Source organism: Enhydra lutris, unplaced genomic scaffold (genome assembly GCF_002288905.1).
Source record: "Enhydra lutris kenyoni isolate GAN:26980312 unplaced genomic scaffold, ASM228890v2 scaffoldscaffold26, whole genome shotgun sequence".
NCBI classification, from domain to species: Eukaryota; Metazoa; Chordata; class Mammalia; order Carnivora; family Mustelidae; genus Enhydra; species Enhydra lutris.
This window is the reverse complement of record NW_019154110.1, coordinates 5,447,216-5,464,597: the sequence shown is the minus strand read 5'-3', so window position 1 is coordinate 5,464,597 and position 17,382 is coordinate 5,447,216. Positions and strand designations below refer to the sequence as shown.

General features: G+C 54.4%; 1 protein-coding gene across 2 annotated transcripts in view; it reads right to left on the bottom strand.

The window, feature by feature from the left end:
* Positions 1-3,061: 3,061 nt before the first annotated feature.
* Positions 3,062-17,382, bottom strand: part of LOC111151537 (nitric oxide synthase 2) — a 38,210-nt gene continuing 23,889 nt past the window's right edge. Inside the window, exons 14-26 of one of the 2 annotated variants that reach the window (XM_022509598.1) lie at positions 16,805-16,909; positions 15,820-15,869; positions 15,270-15,444; positions 13,867-13,999; positions 12,825-12,903; positions 11,635-11,816; positions 9,316-9,479; positions 8,186-8,393; positions 6,307-6,394; positions 5,756-5,877; positions 5,332-5,480; positions 4,222-4,416; positions 3,062-3,670 (exon numbers count right to left, since the gene is read on the bottom strand). In XM_022509598.1, coding sequence (XP_022365306.1) covers positions 3,551-3,670; positions 4,222-4,416; positions 5,332-5,480; positions 5,756-5,877; positions 6,307-6,394; positions 8,186-8,393; positions 9,316-9,479; positions 11,635-11,816; positions 12,825-12,903; positions 13,867-13,999; positions 15,270-15,444; positions 15,820-15,869; positions 16,805-16,909 — 1,770 coding nt within the window. In that variant the 3' untranslated portion in view covers positions 3,062-3,550. The remainder of the gene's footprint in view (positions 3,671-4,221; positions 4,417-5,331; positions 5,481-5,755; positions 5,878-6,306; positions 6,395-8,185; positions 8,394-9,315; positions 9,480-11,634; positions 11,817-12,824; positions 12,904-13,866; positions 14,000-15,269; positions 15,445-15,819; positions 15,870-16,804; positions 16,910-17,382) is intronic. The other variant, XM_022509599.1, reaches the window with a different exon arrangement.

The window sequence follows — 17,382 nt, the reverse complement described above, 5'->3', positions numbered from 1 at the left end:
GGGATACTTCTTTCTCCCCTGTCACCCCACCTACACAGGGAAGAAGTGGGCCAGGGAGCCAGTGAATTAGAGGCCAAACCCAAGCTGGGAGCCCAATTTTCCCAAACCCCTCACTTAGCTTCTGGCTGAGTTTCTTCCTTATTCTAAGAGAAGGAAACATGGCTCAGCCCCTTAAGAAGTCTTCCCCATGGAAGATATATGTCCTTCACTCACTGTCAAGTCTTTGACACAAGGTCCAACCTCACCTGCTTTGAAACCCAAATTATTATTGGCCCAACTCTCAGGAAACAGGAAGCCCCAGAGCCAAACATGGCAACTTTCTACTAGGGGATTGTTGGTCAAGGCTTTCCTGAGGAGCTGGCATCACAGGCAGTATGAGATGCGCCGCGTGGTTGGTGCGCCGCGTGGGAGGTGTGCCCCGTATGTGGTGAGCCCCATGTGAGGTGAGCCCATGTGACTGGAGCCCCTGTGAGGTGAGCCCATGTGACTGGAGCCCCTGTGAGGTGAGCCCCCTGTGAGGTGAGCCCCCTGTGAGGTTAGCGCCCTGTGTGAGGTGAGCCCTGTGGGAGGTGAGCCCCGTGTGAGGTGAGACCTTGTAGGTGCGCCCCATGTGTAGTGAGCACATGTGAGGGGTGCCCCCTGTGAGATGAGGCCCCTGTGAGGTTATGGCCCTTTGAGGTGAGCCCCATGCAATGTGAGCCCCCTGTGAGGTAAACCCATGTGAGGTGAGCCCACAGTGAGGGGTGCCCCATGTGAGGTGAGCCCCATGTGTGGTGAGCCCTGTGTGAGGGGTGCCCCCTGCAAGGTTAGTGCCCTGCGAGGTGAGCCCCGTGTGAGGTTAGCGCTGGGTGGGGTGAGCCCCGTGTGAGGTGAGTCCTGGGTGAGGTGAGCCCCCTGTGAGGTGTGCCCCCTGTGAGGTGTGCCCCGTGTGTGAGGTGAGCCCTGTGTGAGGGGCACTCCCTGTGACGTTAGCCCCATGTGAGGTTAGCTCCATGTGAGGTGAGCCCCGTGTGAGGTGAGCCCCATGTGAGGTGAACCCGTGTGAGGTCTCCTGTGTGAGGTGAGACCTTGTAGGTGCACGCCACGTGTCTAGAGCCCTTGTGAGGTGTGCCTCATGTGTGGTGAGTCCATGTGAGGTGATCCTACATGAGGTAAGCCACATTTGAGGTGAGTCCCCTGTGATTTGAGCCCTGTGTGAGGTGAGCTCTGTGAGAGGTGAGCCCCATGTGTGGTGAGCCCCGTGTGAGGTGTACCCCATGTGAGGTGACCCCCCCCATGAGGTAACCCCCCTGTGAGGTGAACCCCCTGTGAGGTGCTCCTGTATGAGGTGAGCCCCATGTGTGGTGAGCCCATGTGGGGTGAGCTCCGTGTGAAGTGTACCCCCTATGAGGTGCACCCCCTGTGAGATGAGCCCCTTGTGAGGAGTGCCCCATGTATGGTGAGTCCCGTGTGGGGTGAGGCCCGTGTGAGGTGAGCCCCATGTGGGGGTGCCCCGTGTGTGGTGAGCCCGTGTGGGGTGAGACCCGTGTGAGGGGCACCCCTCACGGGCGCCTGGTGTGAGGGGTAAGCCCCTGTGTGAGGTGCACCCCGTGTGAGGTGAGCCCCGTGTGGGGGCACCCGTGTGAGATGAGCCCCATGTCAGGTGAGCCGCGAGTGAGGTGAGCCCCAAGTGAGGTCTCCCATGAGAAGTGAGACCTTGTAGGTGTGCCCCATATGTGGTTCGCCTGTGTGAGATGAGCCCCTTGTGTGGTGACCCCTGTGCGTGGTAAGCCCGTGTGAAGGGTGCACCTGTGAGGTGCTACCATGTGAGGTTAGTCCCTTGTGAGGTTAGTTCCTTGTGAGGTGAGCCACGTGTGAGGTGAGCCCCCTGTTAGGTGAGCCCCGTGTGAGGTGAACCCCATGTGAGGTGAGCCCTGAGTGAGGTCTCCTGTGAGCGGTGAGACCCTGTAGGTGTGCCCCATGTGTTGTGCACCTGTGTGAGGTGAGCCCCGTGTGAGGGGTGCCCCCATGAGGTGAGCCCCATGTGAGTTTAGCCCCATGTGAGGGGCACCCCATGTGGTGAGCCCCATGTTGTGAGGTAAGCCCCATGTGTGATGAGCCCCGTGTGTGGTGAGCCCCGTGTGAGGGGCATCCCCTGTGAGGTTAGTGTCCTGTGAGGTGATCCCCATGTGAGGGGCGCCCCATGTGGTGAGCCCCATGTGAGGTGAGTCCTGTGTGAGAAGCACCCCCTATGAGGTGAGCCCCGTGTCAGGTGAGCCCCAAATGAGGTGTGCCCCCGTGATGTGTGCCCCAAGTGAGGTGAGCCCCATGTGTGAGGTGAGCCCCATGGGAGGTGCACCCCACGTGAGGTCTCCCATGTGAGGCGAGACCTAATAGGTGCACCGCATGTGTCGAGAGCCCGTGTGAGTTTCACCCCATGTGTGGTGAGCCCGTGTGAGGTGAGCCCCATGTGAGGTGAGCCCCAAGTGAGGTCTCCCATCAGAGGTGAGACCTTGTAGGTGTGCCCCATGTGTGGTGCGCCTGTGTGAGATGAGCGCCTGTGAGGTTAGCCCCTTGTGAGGTGAGCCACAATGTGAGGTGAGCCACATGTGAGGGGCGCTCCATGTGTGGTGAGCCCCTTGTGAGGTGCGCCCCATGTGAGATGAGGCCCGTGTGTGGTGAGCCTGTATGAGGGGCACCCCGTGTGTGGTGAGCCCTATATGAGGTCTTCCCTGTGAGTTTAGACCTTGTAGGTGCACCCCTTGTGTCCAGAGTCCATGTGTGGTGAGCCCCGTGTGTGGTGAGCCTCATGTGAGGTAAACTCGTTTGAGGCAAACCTGTGCGAGGCACAGCCCAGGCCCCATAGGCAAGCCTGGTTTCCTTAACCTCCACTACAGGTCTGCAGGTCTGCACAAAACTCCGCAGGCTGCCCCACTCCTGGTGGCTATTTTAGAGAAGCAGTGTGGCCAAGCTAGTATGTCCCTCTGTGGGGGATTTGGATCCAGGTTGTGCCACCCACCAGTCCCCAACTCTCTGTAGAACGGAGTTGCTTTCCCTACAAAACACTCCCACACACATACAATGTGGTTAAAATAAAATGCATTTCATATAAATATCTCCATCAAGGAATCATACGGGGAAGTCCCAAGTGGCCCTTGAGAGAAGACTTGGGGTTCCTTTTCTTTAAATACAGAGTTATAAATAACTGTACACGGGGCGGCTAAATACAGTGTAGCACGACAGCGCCCCCTGCTGGTCACTCCAAGTGGTGTAGTCAGAGGAAGGTTCTCGCCCTTCTTCTTCTCACCCACCAGCTGAGGGGCCTGGCACTGCGGATTTAGTCTTCAAGGGACCTGGGAAAGCCCAACTCTCCATTATCCAGGAAGGGTGGGCTCAAGGGAGATAAGAGGTTTTACTCAGTCCAGGCTGCTACTCAGTAGCAGGTCAAGTATGAGGCTTGGTGGAGAAAGAGCTGTGAGGCTCGGCGATATAATTTCCTTCCATCTCCCCAGGCCCTGTGACCGCAGATAATCGAGAGTTGGCTCCACCAGTAAGTTCTGTGGCAGCAACTTCAACTTCTCCCATGGGCTGCTGGAACTCTGGGATCACTGGGTTGCCTTGCTGCCCCATCTTTTTTCACCTCGTAAGTAAACACAGCACCAAAGATATCTTCATGATAGCGCTTCTGGCTCTTTAAGGGAAACAGAACCAGGGTGTCAGCTCTGCTGGTCCAGCCACCTCTCATTCATCAAGTCCAGGCAGGACGAGCCCCTGGGCCTCCCCCAGCTTCCCTGTCCCGTGTACACTCATGAGCCAACTGCCTTCACAACTGTCACGCTGAGAGTGTACCTGAATGCCACTAGACTAACTCCCATCAGCACCCAGCTTGCCGTGAACCGCCCGAACAGCTCCCCAAGCCTGCCTCATATCTGTCCCCCAAAACGCTCTAAGACAGGGGGCTCTGAGAGAAATACGTTTGGCAAATGCCACATACTTTCTCCTTGTCTTGAGGAGTCACGTTGGATGGTAGTGTGTTAGAGGCTCTGAGGAGTCTTGTTATCAAGCAGCATGTTGCCTTTGTGTAACCGAGCAATCAGACCAGAAGGGACAGGCAGGCCTTCTAAGAGCTCAGACCTCCAGCCACTGCCAGGGTTCCTTTGGGTTTCAGGACTCTCCTGGTCCTTGTGCCCCCCTGCCTGTGCCCTTGAGCTGTATCCCTAGCCCGCCCACCAGCTGCCCTACCTTCAGCTGGAAGAAATAGTCCTCCACCTGCTTCTCACTCAGGCTCAGCTCAGCAGCCACCAAGCCCTTCAGCGTACGGGCCACATCCCGGGCCATACGCACGTCCCCACAGACATAAAGGTGGCCATGCTCCTCGTGGAGCACACGGAGCACCTCGCTGGCCAGCTGCTGCCGCAGGAGGTCTTGAACATAGACCTGAAACCAGAGGAGATGGGGAGATGGTGGGTCAGGTCCCTGGTGCCAGGGGTGAAGCCTGAAGTCAGGCCTGCTGGCCAGGAGGAGGCAGTGAGGGGCACGACCGGCTGGAGGGTGAGGACCCTCCCAGCCAGGACCTTGCCCCGGGATTAGGCTCAGGATAAGGAGAGGCACTGGCATCCCGCCCAGCTCAGGCCTAGGGTTGGTGCTCCAGAGAGGAACGTTGGCCGTGCACTGCCCTCAAGGAGCTGACCATTCAGTGAGGCTCCAGCATCGACAACTGATTCACCATGCTTCAGAGAGGCATCAGTCAAGCCGCTTCCCCTGCCCGGGGCTCTGAGGCCCCGCCTGTAGACACCCCAGAACCAGAGCCCCTCTATGTAGACCATCCATGGAACCTCCAGTGTAATTCAGAGCAGGACACAGAGCACCAGGGTCCCTGGTTACACAGAAGTCTAGGAGCCTCTGCTCTCGTTCCCCACGAGATGCCCCACAACCCCAGCACTGACACAAAACACTGGGCCTGGGAGGAGCCCAGATGGAACAAATTCACAAGGCCTGAGGTGAGGGTCTGTCCCAGCTCCCCAGGGCAGCAGGGACCATCAACAGGGGGTGTGGTGTTTAAGCATAAAGCCAGCCTGGCCCACGTCATCCCGGGCAGGTGTGTATCCCAGGGGAGGGCTTTTAGCCAGTCAGGCACGGGGACTAACCCACCATGCGATCCTGGTTAGTCCTCAGTGTGTCGAGCCCGTCTCTCCTCCCAGCAGTGAGTGCACTGCTCTGACGAGTGTGTAACTGCCTCCGGTTCAGAGCTCAGATGAAGGCTCAGAGAGCAAGCGGCTTGTGGGGAACAGGCCGCCCCCCAAGTCTGTGCTGTAGTGCCCCACCCACGGCCTGGGCAGCCGCCGCACTTACCTTGGGCTGGCCAGGCAGACGAGAATAGGCTGTGTGCACCTCGTGCAGCACCCCATTCTGGGCCATCTCCAACATCTCCTCTCGATACAGGTGGTCCTCATCTGGGCGGCAGCACCCGAACACCAGGGTCATGCGGCCGGCCTGGAGCCCTGTTAAGACCCAGCGGGATGCAGTTACCAGGGTGGCCACCAGGGGGCGGGCCATGGCTCAAGGCCCATTCAGCCGGAGAGTCAACTTCAATTATCATTTCATGCCCACAAGTCTCCTGTCCCCTCTTCACAGTTGAGGAAACTGAGGCCCAGGGCATTCAGATCACTTGTCCACACAGACTGAGGCAAATGGGAGAGTGGGCCAGGGAGGTCCCAGGGAGACGCCAGGACACCTGGTGTCCCCTCCCTGCCTGTCGGGAACCCCCTAGCTGTACCTTTGTGCTTGGTGTCATGTAGCCGCTGCTGCCAGAAACCACGAAAGGGGGCGATGCCTGTGCCAGGTCCGATGAGGATGCAAGGATGGGAGGGGTCCTCAGGGAGCTGGAAGTTGTCAGCACTAAAGGGAACAGATGGAGAGGCTCAGTCCTCAGACACCCAGGGATGGATGCACAGGCTGGACAGGGGCTGGGGAGCTGAGGGTGCAGCAGAGCTGGTGGGGGGGGAGTGTGGTAGGAGTGGAGAAGACAACGAGCTCAAATTTGATTTTCCAAGTCCTGGAGGCCGCTTTATTTCCCCTGTCCAGGTACAACCTCACCTTGTCCTGGCCTTCTGAAAAAAGGCTGAACCTCACTATACTCTGGGCCCCCCTACACTGTGTCCTCTCTGTCCCTATTGGAGACCTGGCCATGCTCTATTGCCACAGGATAGAATGAAGAGGCCCAGTGTGACTCCAATGCCTTCATCAAGGGCCCAGATCCCTCCCTTTCAAACCAGAGCTCCCAGGGGCCAGTGGTGCCACAACGGACAGAGTGGAAGGGGTGCTTGCCTTCTCACGAAGCAGGGTACTGGGTCTTGGGGCTTCAGGCTGCTGAGCCACGTGCTACAGACACCATGGTGCAAGGGACCTTGGCCATCTGCAAGGACAACACAGACTTGACCAACATCGCCCTCTACCCTCCCACACCCCCAGGGGTGAATTGTCCCAGAGGCTCCCCCTGGACCAATGAGCCTCCTGGGAGTGTCCGCTCAGGCACTCTATGGGCTTTAGGGAGGGGGCAATTCTCCCGGTTCTGCAGTCCACCCTCTGTGAAGCCCATGCTGGGGAAAGCTGAAAGGCACGTCGAGAGCATGCCAGCCTCTCCTTCTGCCCCTCCAGGAACAGTCTCAGAAAAGGAACATGTACAAGATCACTCAAGTAGCAGTAAAATCAGATGACAGCTCAATTTCCCTGACTCCTACTCCCATGCTCCTTCCAAGAGTTCCCCCAGGGACCTTCCGAGCCCACCACTCAGCTCCGACGGCAGCAACCCAAAGTGGCCTGTAGGGTGGCCAGGGTCACTGTGCCATCATCTTCACGAGATAAAGCCCTTGCTGGCAAGAACTCTGAGTGACGGACAGCCTCTTAAGCATTCTGGTCTGCTCTGACACCTCTGCCTCCCTAATGGCCCCTCCCAGGCCTGTGGGAACCCCCACTTTCTCTGGGTTACCTCCCTTTCCCAAGGGCCCAGCATTTAAATCTATCCCAACCAACCTGAGAAGAAGTCCCTTTGTCTCTCTGAATGGGATCTGGCTCTCACAAGGTGTGCCCACCGCCCCTCTGTCTGAGCACTGAGACTTGACCTGGCAGATATTCTCCAGCAGAGCAGACAGAGTCTCTGCCCAGTGTTTAGAAACTGCAAGAGTGTGCTGTTCACCCAGCTTTGCCAACCCACGCAATGCTCAGTTACAGAGGGCAGGGCAGGGCAAGGGCATGGTTCAACCGCTGCAGGAGCCAAGTCCAAGGAGACAAGGTATTGGATCTCCCAGTCTATGTTAGCCCATCCCCTATCCTCTGCCCTCAGAGCATCCTATGCTTCTTGGCACCCATATCATGACAACTATCTATTTTGATGAGTCTCTCTTTGCTGCCCCCTCTAGACAGGAAGCTCCATGAGGGCAGAAGCTACATGCACCGTGTTTACACGCCCACCATTGTGGCAATAGAGAGATATGAAACAAACCATTATCGAGTGAGTGAGTGAGTGAGCAATCAAGACATCATCAGCCCCGCACCCAGGACAGACGATCAGGAATACTAAGAATCGCTGGGCTCCCACTAAGTACTGGGTGCTTTTTCCATGCAGTAGTGAGACCGCAGAGTGAAGCAGGGTGGACCCAGCAGTCAGAATGTGTGGGTTTGAATCCCGGTTCTCTACTTGCTCACAGTGCAACTCTGGGGCTTAACCTCTTTGTGCCTCAGTTTCCTCACCTATAAAATGCAAACAGTACCCATCTCATGTGCTTACCACTAAGACATATATATAGAGGGTTTGCTTGGTGCCTGGTTTCTAGCAATCTCTGCCGTATACCATACCTGCTACGGCTATTAACACTCTGGGAAGGGAACGCCTGGGTGGCTCAGTTGGTTAAGCAGCTGCCTTCGGCTCGGGTCATGATCCCAGCGTCCTGGGATCGAGTTCCGCATCAGGCTCCTTGCTCAGCAGGGAGCCTGCTTCTCCCTCTGCCTCTGCCTGCCATTCTGTCTGCCTGCACTCGCTCTCTCTCCCTCTCTCTCTGACAAATAAATAAAATCTTAGAAAAAAAAAAAACCACTCTGGGAAGTGGGTATGTAACTGACGAGCAGACCACACAGCTCAGAGCTGCTGAACTGCTGCACAGTCAGGAGCAGAGCTGGACTCTGGTCCAAAGCCTCTGCCCAGCCTTACCTCGGGTGCGGTACGTGAGCACAGCCACGGTGAGGTGGACCTCCATGGGTGTGCAGTCCCTGGAGGAGCTGATGGAGTAGTACCGGGGTTTCAGAATCGGGAGCTGGGAGAGCAGAAAGCCAGCAGACACCCGCAGGGACGGGAACTCCTGCAGCACCTCCAGGAATGTGGGGCTGTTGGTGAACTTCCACTTGTTGTATTCTGAGGGCTGAAAGCCAAGGGCAATGTGAGTGACTCAGGGCCCCTGCTCACACGGAGGCAGGAGGCCGTCACAATCCAGCATTCGTTTATTCACTCCTTCGTTCCCTCGGTGGATACTTCCAAGCACCAGGCGCTGTCCAGGGTGCTGGAGAGAAAATAGTGCCTTTCCTGGAAGCTCTCAGGTCAGTGAAAGCATCTCTCTGATTCATGTGCTTAGAACTCCACCGTCAGCCACTGGTGAGCAGGAGTCAAATCTTTATTATAATCTAATTTTGGACAGGGCTTTGGAATCATAAAGACCTGGGTTCCATCTTGACTGGGTGCCCCTGCTTGTTGTGGGATCTTGTCCCAACTACTTAACCTTTGTGACATGAGGATAGCATCACCTCTCTCATGGGAACATTTTGAGAATGAAATAAGAACATGTGTGTTGAGTTAGTACACTACAGCCACAGGATAATGGCTGGAATCAAGATAATTAGTGAGAAAAACGATGGCAATAGTGCCATCTTGTGCCTTTTACAAAGGTATGGGCCTAGAAAGTTGCAAGTGAGTTAATGCAACCTCTCATGTCCACTTCTCCATTCATCTTCACCATCCATCCTCCAAGACTTCCCAAGTTCCAGGCTCATGCCAGGTTTGGGGAACATACAAAGACAAGACGCAGTGGCTCTCCTTTTCTAGCTAATTTCTAACAAAGTATCCTTTGGTAACTTCCTGAAAATGCTCAGAAAAGTTCAGTTCACTCAACACAACTGTGTCCTAGAGATAGGATGGGAGAAGATGCTGACTTCCCACCAGCTTTTGACAAGTCTCACTTTGGGAAGCTGGGTCAGATTCCCCCTTGGCAGTTAAAGGCCGGCTCTGGGTTCTGGCTCCCCGTGATTCCGGGACCCTGCCCTTCCCTCACCCACTGGCCCAACCTTTACCTGGCACAGGATCTCCAGTCTCTGCCTCTCAGCTTCTTCTGTGGCCAGCTGTGCCAGCTTTCGGAGCAGCAGCTGGGTTGGGGGGGTGGTGATGTCCAGGAAGTAGGTGAGGGCCTGGCTGAGTGAGCATGGGGGCAGCCGCTTGTCTCTGAGCCAGTAGCTTCCTGGACAGGGAAAAGGAGGAGTCAGAATGGCAAAAGGGCCCCAGTTAGGTTTCCTGAAGGGTGATGAGACCTCTGGAGACACCCTCCATCCTACAGCTCCAGGGGAGACACTGAATTTCTGGTCCCAGGAACTGCAAAAGTGTTCATGTGCCCAATTCACATGCAGGAAAGTGGAGCCCAGAGTCACGGCTGCCAGTGAAGGCTGACCAACATCCCTGCAAAGGGCACCCAAGATGACATGATCCTGAAAAGTCAAGTCTGCACCAGAGTTCAGTGTCTCTATGGTTCAGACCTGAACTTCAGCAAAATATCCATAGGTGAACTATAGACTCACAATGACTAAATTCTCCAAAGACTGATGTATACCCCAGAGATCAGTTATGTTCATTTAGAGGAAAGCCCTGGACTACCGTCCCCTGGGGCTATACCAAGAAGTACTGAGTGAGCAGCAAGTCAGCCCAAAGTGTCAAGTCCCAAGGAGTCCCAAGAGGCTGTAGGCAGGGTAGTCACAGTGCTGACCCTGGAGCCAGCAGACGGGTTTGAACTCTGGCTCCTCACCATTAGCTAAGTGATTAAACCCTCTGAGCCTTGGGTTCTAGCTCTGTAATATGGATGTGATAACGAAACTTGTCTCACTGGGTTTGTATGAGCACTGAACAGAATGGTGTATGTATAATAGTACAGCATCTGGCACACACCTGCTCAACAAATATTAGGTAAAAATATCAGTATTATGTTATTTCATTCAGACCCAAGGCCTGAATGTGCCACATCAGTTTTCCTACAATCACAAGGACATCTCTGTCTCCTTGCTCATATTTCTCCTGGACAGTGGGAGACAATACCACCCTTTGCTTCTCTGACCCCCACTTTCCTATTGTGGCCACTCTCTTTAGGGGTACACATTCTTTAGAGGCAAGACTATCATTAAGGCCAGAGAGCTATTCCTATGGGCTGGGAGGCTCGTGATGGTTGATTTCTTTAGCTTATCTCTCCTAGTACCTGTCGCCCCCGTGCTGTGCTCCCCACATAGACGAGGCCTCACCGTAGCATGGGAAGCGGGCACTCCAGGTCCTCCCTAGGACAGTGTCTTCTCCCAGGTGAAAATGGAGAGAGGAGTCTCACTCTCCTGGTCACCCACTGTCTGCCCCTGCCCACAGGCCAAGTGAGGTGGGGACAAATGAGACCTCGGTGGGTGAGCAGTAGGAGATTAGAATACTGTGAGCATGCAAGTGGGTTACACACTTTGGGATCCAAGGAGACTCTCGGGGCATATTAAACCCCCTCTCTGAGCTTCTGGACAAATGTTTCCAAGCCTGTAGGAAATGGACATTCCTCCATTCCTGTGTTTATCTGGTGCCAGGAACTGTGGTCAAGACTGCTCTTTTGGTCTTTACTACAATCTCATGAGGAATGATCTCTTATCTCCATTTATTATCTCCATAGAGACATAGAAATAGATATTTCTTATCTCCATTTATCTCTTTGTCTCCATAGAGACAAAGAAAGCCTAGAGAGGTTGACATGCAGGCCCAAGGTCATGTAGCTAGTAAGTGATGGCTCAGGGACTTGAACTTCCAAGGCTCAGCCTTTTTGCAATGTTCCCACATTTTTCCATCATGTCATCAGGCAAACTGCACACACATGTTTATTGTGGGGCCTGAAGAGTCAAGGCATAGAAAATGCTGGTAATTACTCAAATAATGCCAGTTGCTACTGCGATGATGATGATGAAGAAGAAGAAGAAGAAGAAGAATATTCTCGCCTATCTGCCTCTTGTATGAGGTAGTGAGCTTTCTGAGTGTGGACACTGAGTTGCATTCATTTTAGTAGCCCAGGACCTGCCTAGTATATAGATGCGACCAAATGGTTAAAATTTTGATGCAAAAACAAGTGAATCCATCCATTAACAAAAAAGTGGCTGGGTGAGCAAAAGAATGGAGAGAGACTCCTCAGCCTCTGGGATTGGGCAGAGAGCTCCAAAGAAGCATCCCTTCTGTTCCAAAGCTGCATTAGTGTGGGCTTGGCTGGCCCACCCACTCAGCAGGAAGGGCAGGGTTAGGCACCCACAGCCCAGGTGCAGGACCAACCCATCAGCAGAGTTGGGGGGCTGCTGGGGGTGGGGGATGCTGGGGCCACTGTGTAAAAGTCTCACCGCTCTCGCTGAGGGTCTCCAGGTGCACAGGCTGGTGGGGCGCAGGGCTGTCTACCACTCGATCCAAGATGCCTTGCACCAGGGCCGGCTGGTTGCCCGGGCAAATCCCAAGGTGCTCTCCAGGCAGGTAGCTCAGCCCGTGGCTGTCCTCACAGGAGAGCTCCACCAGGAGGGTGGTGCGGCTGGAGAAGGGAAAAAGAAGCCTCTGGTGACGCCACCAGGATTTCCTCCAGTGCTCCCTGATGGGTGGGCCAGCTTCCCCAGGAAATGGGCCCTCTTTCATTTTCCTGCTCAGCTCGGTGAGCACGGGCGGGGTTGGGTTGCCGGCATCCCCTGGAGCTGGGTGCTAAAGAGGGCCTGGGGTCCACCAGGTCTGGGGCTTCTCTGTCGGGAGAGGGTGGGCAGCCCCTTCTTTTTTTTTTTTTTTCTTTTTTTAAGATTTTATTTATTTATTTGACAGAGATCACAGGTAGGCAGAGAGGCAGGCAGAGGGAGGAAGTGAAGCAGGCTCCCTGCTGAGCAGAGAGCCTGATGCGGGGCTCGATCCCAGGACCCTGGGATCATTACCCGAGCCGAAGGCAGAGGCTTTAACCCACTGAACCACCCAGGCGCCCCTGGGCAGCCTCTTCTTGACCGGGCTTGACTATACACCCTCTGCCTAAAGAAAGCATCCCCTCACCAGGAGATCTGTGGGCATTAGGACAAACCCTTCCTTGTCCCCAGCACAAATCTGGCTCTTATTAGAACAAAGCCCAGTTTTCCTAACAAATGATGGAAGATAGCGCAGATGAACAAAAGCTTCAGGGAATCCATAACACCGGTTTTTCCTGACAGGGAAACGTCCTTCCCTGCCAAAAATTTTCCTGAAAGTTCTTAAGACAGAGTCAAATGGCTTGAGTTCCTCTTGCCCTCCACCTTTGGTGAAAGGGTTTAGGGACAAAGGACCTGTGGTAAAACAGGTGCCTAGTTCTCAAGCTGGTAAACCAGCCCACAGTTAATGGAGGCCAGAGCTAAAGGCACCGGAGATCACAGGGGTTACTGGCCAAGCTTGTCCTACTGGTGCTACCCATGGCATTGTGGCTAATGCCAGGGCACACTTCTCTCCTTTCAAAGATGGACTCACTCTGGTCTTTCTTCCATTATATTAAACCTGTGTAATGTCACCCGAGCAGCCCTGTAGTCTCCCCTACCTGGACTGGGGACTCTGTAGATTCCGCTGTGATTTGAGCCGCAGGGTGAACACGTTCTTGGCGTGCATACTGCTGAGGGCTGTGGGGGACAGAGAGGATGATGTGGCAGAGTGGCTCTTTAGCATTGGCTGGGGGGTGGGGAGGCTCCCAGGTCTAAGTCAGTTATGCCTAGACACTACCCCTGGGACATCCCACTGTGACGGGGGTGGGGTTTTCTTCTTCTCTTTCCCTGCCATGTTTCTGAATCACAAATAAAGATGCTTGGTCAGACAAGGGTGTTTGTGCTGTTGCTAGGTGTGGGGGAGGGGATGCATGAGGTGCCCAAATAGGTGCATTTCTAGGCCATCCCCATGGCCTGGCACCTGCGGGAGAGCATAGTTGACATTGGGGCTATCCTCAACATGCAGAAACCGACAGGACTACTGCATTCAAGGTACAAGAAAAGAGGAATCAAGGGGGCCCAGCATCCAGAAGCTACCATCGAGAGTTCACGGCCGTCAGCCTGCTCAAATCCCAGCCAGGCCACATGCTAGCAACCTGCTTCACCTCCCTGAACTTTAGCTTCTTTATGCTGCCCCCACCCCTGCTTTTTTTAAATGTAATCTCTGCACCCAACATGGGGCTCGAACTCACGACCCAGAGATCAAGAGTTGGATGCCCTTATCAACTGAGCCAGCCAGGCACCCTGGTCCTTGGGCCCTTCTTGCAAGATGAATGTCAGGACTCACTCAGTGTGGGCAGGCGAGGAGCCCAGCACAGTGCCTGGCACACAGGAGGCCCTCGCTCGATGCTGGCTCCCCTTTCCTTTCCACCACCTGCCTGGGGCTTCCTCCCGAAACAGCCTCCTTTGGAAACGAAGCAAGCTCTCCAGCCTCACCCCCCAGCAGTCTCTCAGGTCCAACAAGAGACCAAGGCTTGGCAGCCCGAAGCCAGCTGCTGTTCAGAGAGTCCTGTGATCTCCTTGATCACCGACTCCGGGTGCAGATCCCCCCACTCCGGCAGGCAGGGCAATGAGCCCCATGCTGGGCGATGCAGCAGGTACCTTTGTTGAGGTCCAGAGGCTGCAAGTCCTGCACGAGCCGGTAGTGCTGTGGGTCCCAGGTCATACTGCAGGTGTAGCGCTTAGGGATCTGAATCCCGTGTTTGCCTCGCACATCGAATGCTTCGCAGGCTGCCTGCAAGAAGGTGGAGTGGACCGGTGTTAACCATGGTCGCCGTCATCTTCAATGACATCATCGCCAACAACGGGGCCACCACTTTGTAGGTGCTTACAGATCGGTTAAGTGCTTCCAATCATTACTCAGCACGTGGATTAGATCGGGCCACTGCGAGGACTCAGAGAGGTGACCAGGCTTGGCACACAGTTGCTACCGCTCTCCAAATGGATGCTAACACTGCACTAGTTAATATCTCACTTTACCCATGTGCCCACCCCCTGAGAGTGGGTGACTCCCATGCTCCTGGCGTGGAGTCACGTGGAGGCAGTGAGGGCCTGGGAACAAGGTCTGCCCCGACTCAAGCTGGTGCTCTAAGTACCACGGCTGGCTAAAATGCTCTGCTTACACGAGGAGCTGTGTTTTTAAGATTTATTTACTTATTTGAGAGAGAGCAAGTGCAGGGAGGGAGTGAGGGAGGGAGGGAGTGAGGGAGGGAGGGAGTGAGGGAGGGACGGAGAGAATCCCAAGAAGATTCCTAATGAGCACATAGGGCACCTGGGTAGCTCAGTGGGTTAAAGCCTCTGCCTTCGGCTCAGGTCATGATCCCAGGTGCTGGGATCAAGCACCGAATCAGGCTCTCTGCTCAGCGGGGAGCCTGCTTCCTCCTCTCTCTCTCTCTCCCTGCCTCTCTGCCTACTTGTGATCTCTATCTGTCAAATAAATAAATAAAATCTTAAAAAAAAAAAAAAAGATTCCCTACTGAGCACAGAGTACAACACGGGGCTTGATCTCATGACCCTGAGATCATGACCTTAGCTGACACCAAGAGTTGGACACCTAACCAACAGAGTCACCCAGGCGCCCCAGTGAGGAGTTCTTTAAATCAGGGGTGTCAGGCCACAGGCAGCAAAGCCTTGCTAAGATTCTGACACAGGTCCGAAAGACTCCACTGCATGGTTTCTGTCCCCAGGCTCTCTGTGGCTGGGAGACTAAAATAAGGCTAATTCATCAAGAGGTGGTCTGGATAATTAGAGGGGGAAAGATCTTAAACCGAAGCTCCCAGAGGACGGGAAGTGTCTCAGCCTTCTTTTCCCACCCAGAGACACATGCTTCAAGTGGAGTTCTTGGGGGGCTGAGGGAAGGCAGCAGGGACCTGAGCCCTCGGGCCACACCTGTAGGACCAGGCAGGGGTCATGCCACCCAGGCAACCTGACACAGATGTCCTGGGCAGGAGGGGGCTGTGGTCTCCCTGTCCCTGCTATGGGGGCAACTCTGGCTAAGAACTAACCTTGAAGGTTTGCACAGCCCAGCTACAGAAGGCTTCCTCCTGTCCACTGAGCTCATCCCCTTCCCCTGTAAGGACGAGCTGGGAGGCCCCCAGATGGGACAACTTCTGGTCGATGTCATGAGCAAAGGCACAGAACTGCGGGTACATGCTGGAGCCAAGGCCGAACACAGCATACCTGCCCGAGGAGGACACACAAACGGAGACTGGAGTGACCCTACCCATGCAAGCAACACATAGCACAACCTGCCCGTAAGCCAGCCTCAGACACTCCTACTCCAGCTGGGCACAGAACCAGCCAGTGCATGCCATCTTTGGGTCTTCTCCAGCTCCCAAGCCTTGTCACCAACTCCCATGACCAATGTATGCTCAGCCTGCAGACCTGTGGGAAGGACTTGGTTTTCCTGGCTTGACCCTTGACACACACTCTCTGCCTGGACATCTTGGATGAGACCCCCTTATACACAACCAGTACCCGCCCCGGAACCCGGGTCCCTGACACTTAGGTCCACAAGGCAGGGCTTAGACAAGTGGGAGTGGGGAAAAGCCTTACCTGAACTTGTTGGTAAGCTCTTTCAGCATGAAGAGAGATTTTTTCAGTTTCTAGAAAGAGAGAGAACCACTAAGTTCTCAGGACAAGATTCATAAAAGCACTGCTTTTTACTTTTCTTCTGGTGGCCCACTTCAAAACTGGCCATATCTGGCAGAAGAACGTTCAAGATTCATAAATGGAAGTCAGTTTATGTGTGGGGCTAACTGGCCAGGGCTTGAGGACAAGGTCAGCTTTAGTAACTCATGTGGGCCTGATCCCTGGTGTAGCCCTGAATAGCCCAGCCCCATCCACGTCTGGTAGAAAGAGGGCCTGGCATCTCCAGACGGTCTCCTCATGGGGCATGAGCCTTTTTTCCTGTTTGGAACCTGGTAAGAGTGATGACTGGTCCCATACTCTCTAAGATAACCCTCATTTCCAAGGATCTCAAGATAATTTTAGGTGCAATGTAAAATATTGTCAAATCACCTGGTAAGAGTATTCTCTTTTCTGTAATTTTTTTTGTTATTCCTGTTTCTATTATTATTATCATCTTTATGGAAACTAGGGAGAGTCTCAGCTGAAGCTACTGGAGCCCAAAGACCTCTAATACTTGACCATTGCTCATTTTAAAAAACAAAGCAAGCCGTGGTCAGGCAACGGTATCTAGCGAAAATTCAAGAACTTAGGCTCTCATTGGATTAATTTTTTGTTGGCTTTCCATCTGTGGGAATGATACAAAGTTTCCTTTACACATGAATTTTTTAGTTAAAAAAGGTAAGTCAATTTACTTGAAAATAGAAGTATGTCCTAGGAAAGGGGTCGCCTACATATGGTGATAATTACAAAGAAGGCGACCAAATGCTGAAGCTAAGGTAGCCCAGAGCGATCTGAGCACTCACTTCCAAATGTCTTCCATAGGACATGCTGGATCGCCCAGATCCTTTCCTTGGCCCCCTCGGGCCCTGGCACCACCACCCCCAAGAACACTGGGACCCAGGCCACACACCTCTCCGTTGCTGGGGGAGTCTCCATTCCCAAACGTGCTGGTCACCACCAGCAGCAGCTTCTCCTCCTCCAGATGGCTCAGTCTGTACTCGTCCATGCACAGAACCTGCAGAGCCCCAAGCGTGGACATCAGCCCTCCACACCGTCCCCAGACACCCTGTGCTTCCCTTCCCCCACCCAGGCCAGGAACCTCCCTCCCAATCATCTTTTTCCACCAGGCCCCGCCCACACCGAGCCCAACCGGGCACAGAGGCAGGTGCTTCCTGAATCCCTGTCGAACAGACCCACATGAACACTTTGCTACCCATCCTCCTGCCCCAAGCAAGCCCCACTGCCAATCCTTCCACAAGCCGGGGAGGGATCACCTCCCAAACACTGCAGGCCCCAAATCAAAACACTCCTACAGCCATTTTGAATTCTTAGTGTGCAGATGTATTTTCCACAAAAATGAGGTGAGGTTACAAAAACCTTTCACCCCTCAGGAACCCGAACGCTTTGCCTGAAGCAAATCTCAGGTGACATCTGTCACCACCTCCCTGTTCAACCCACACCCACGTGAAATGGGACGTCTCCCCACAC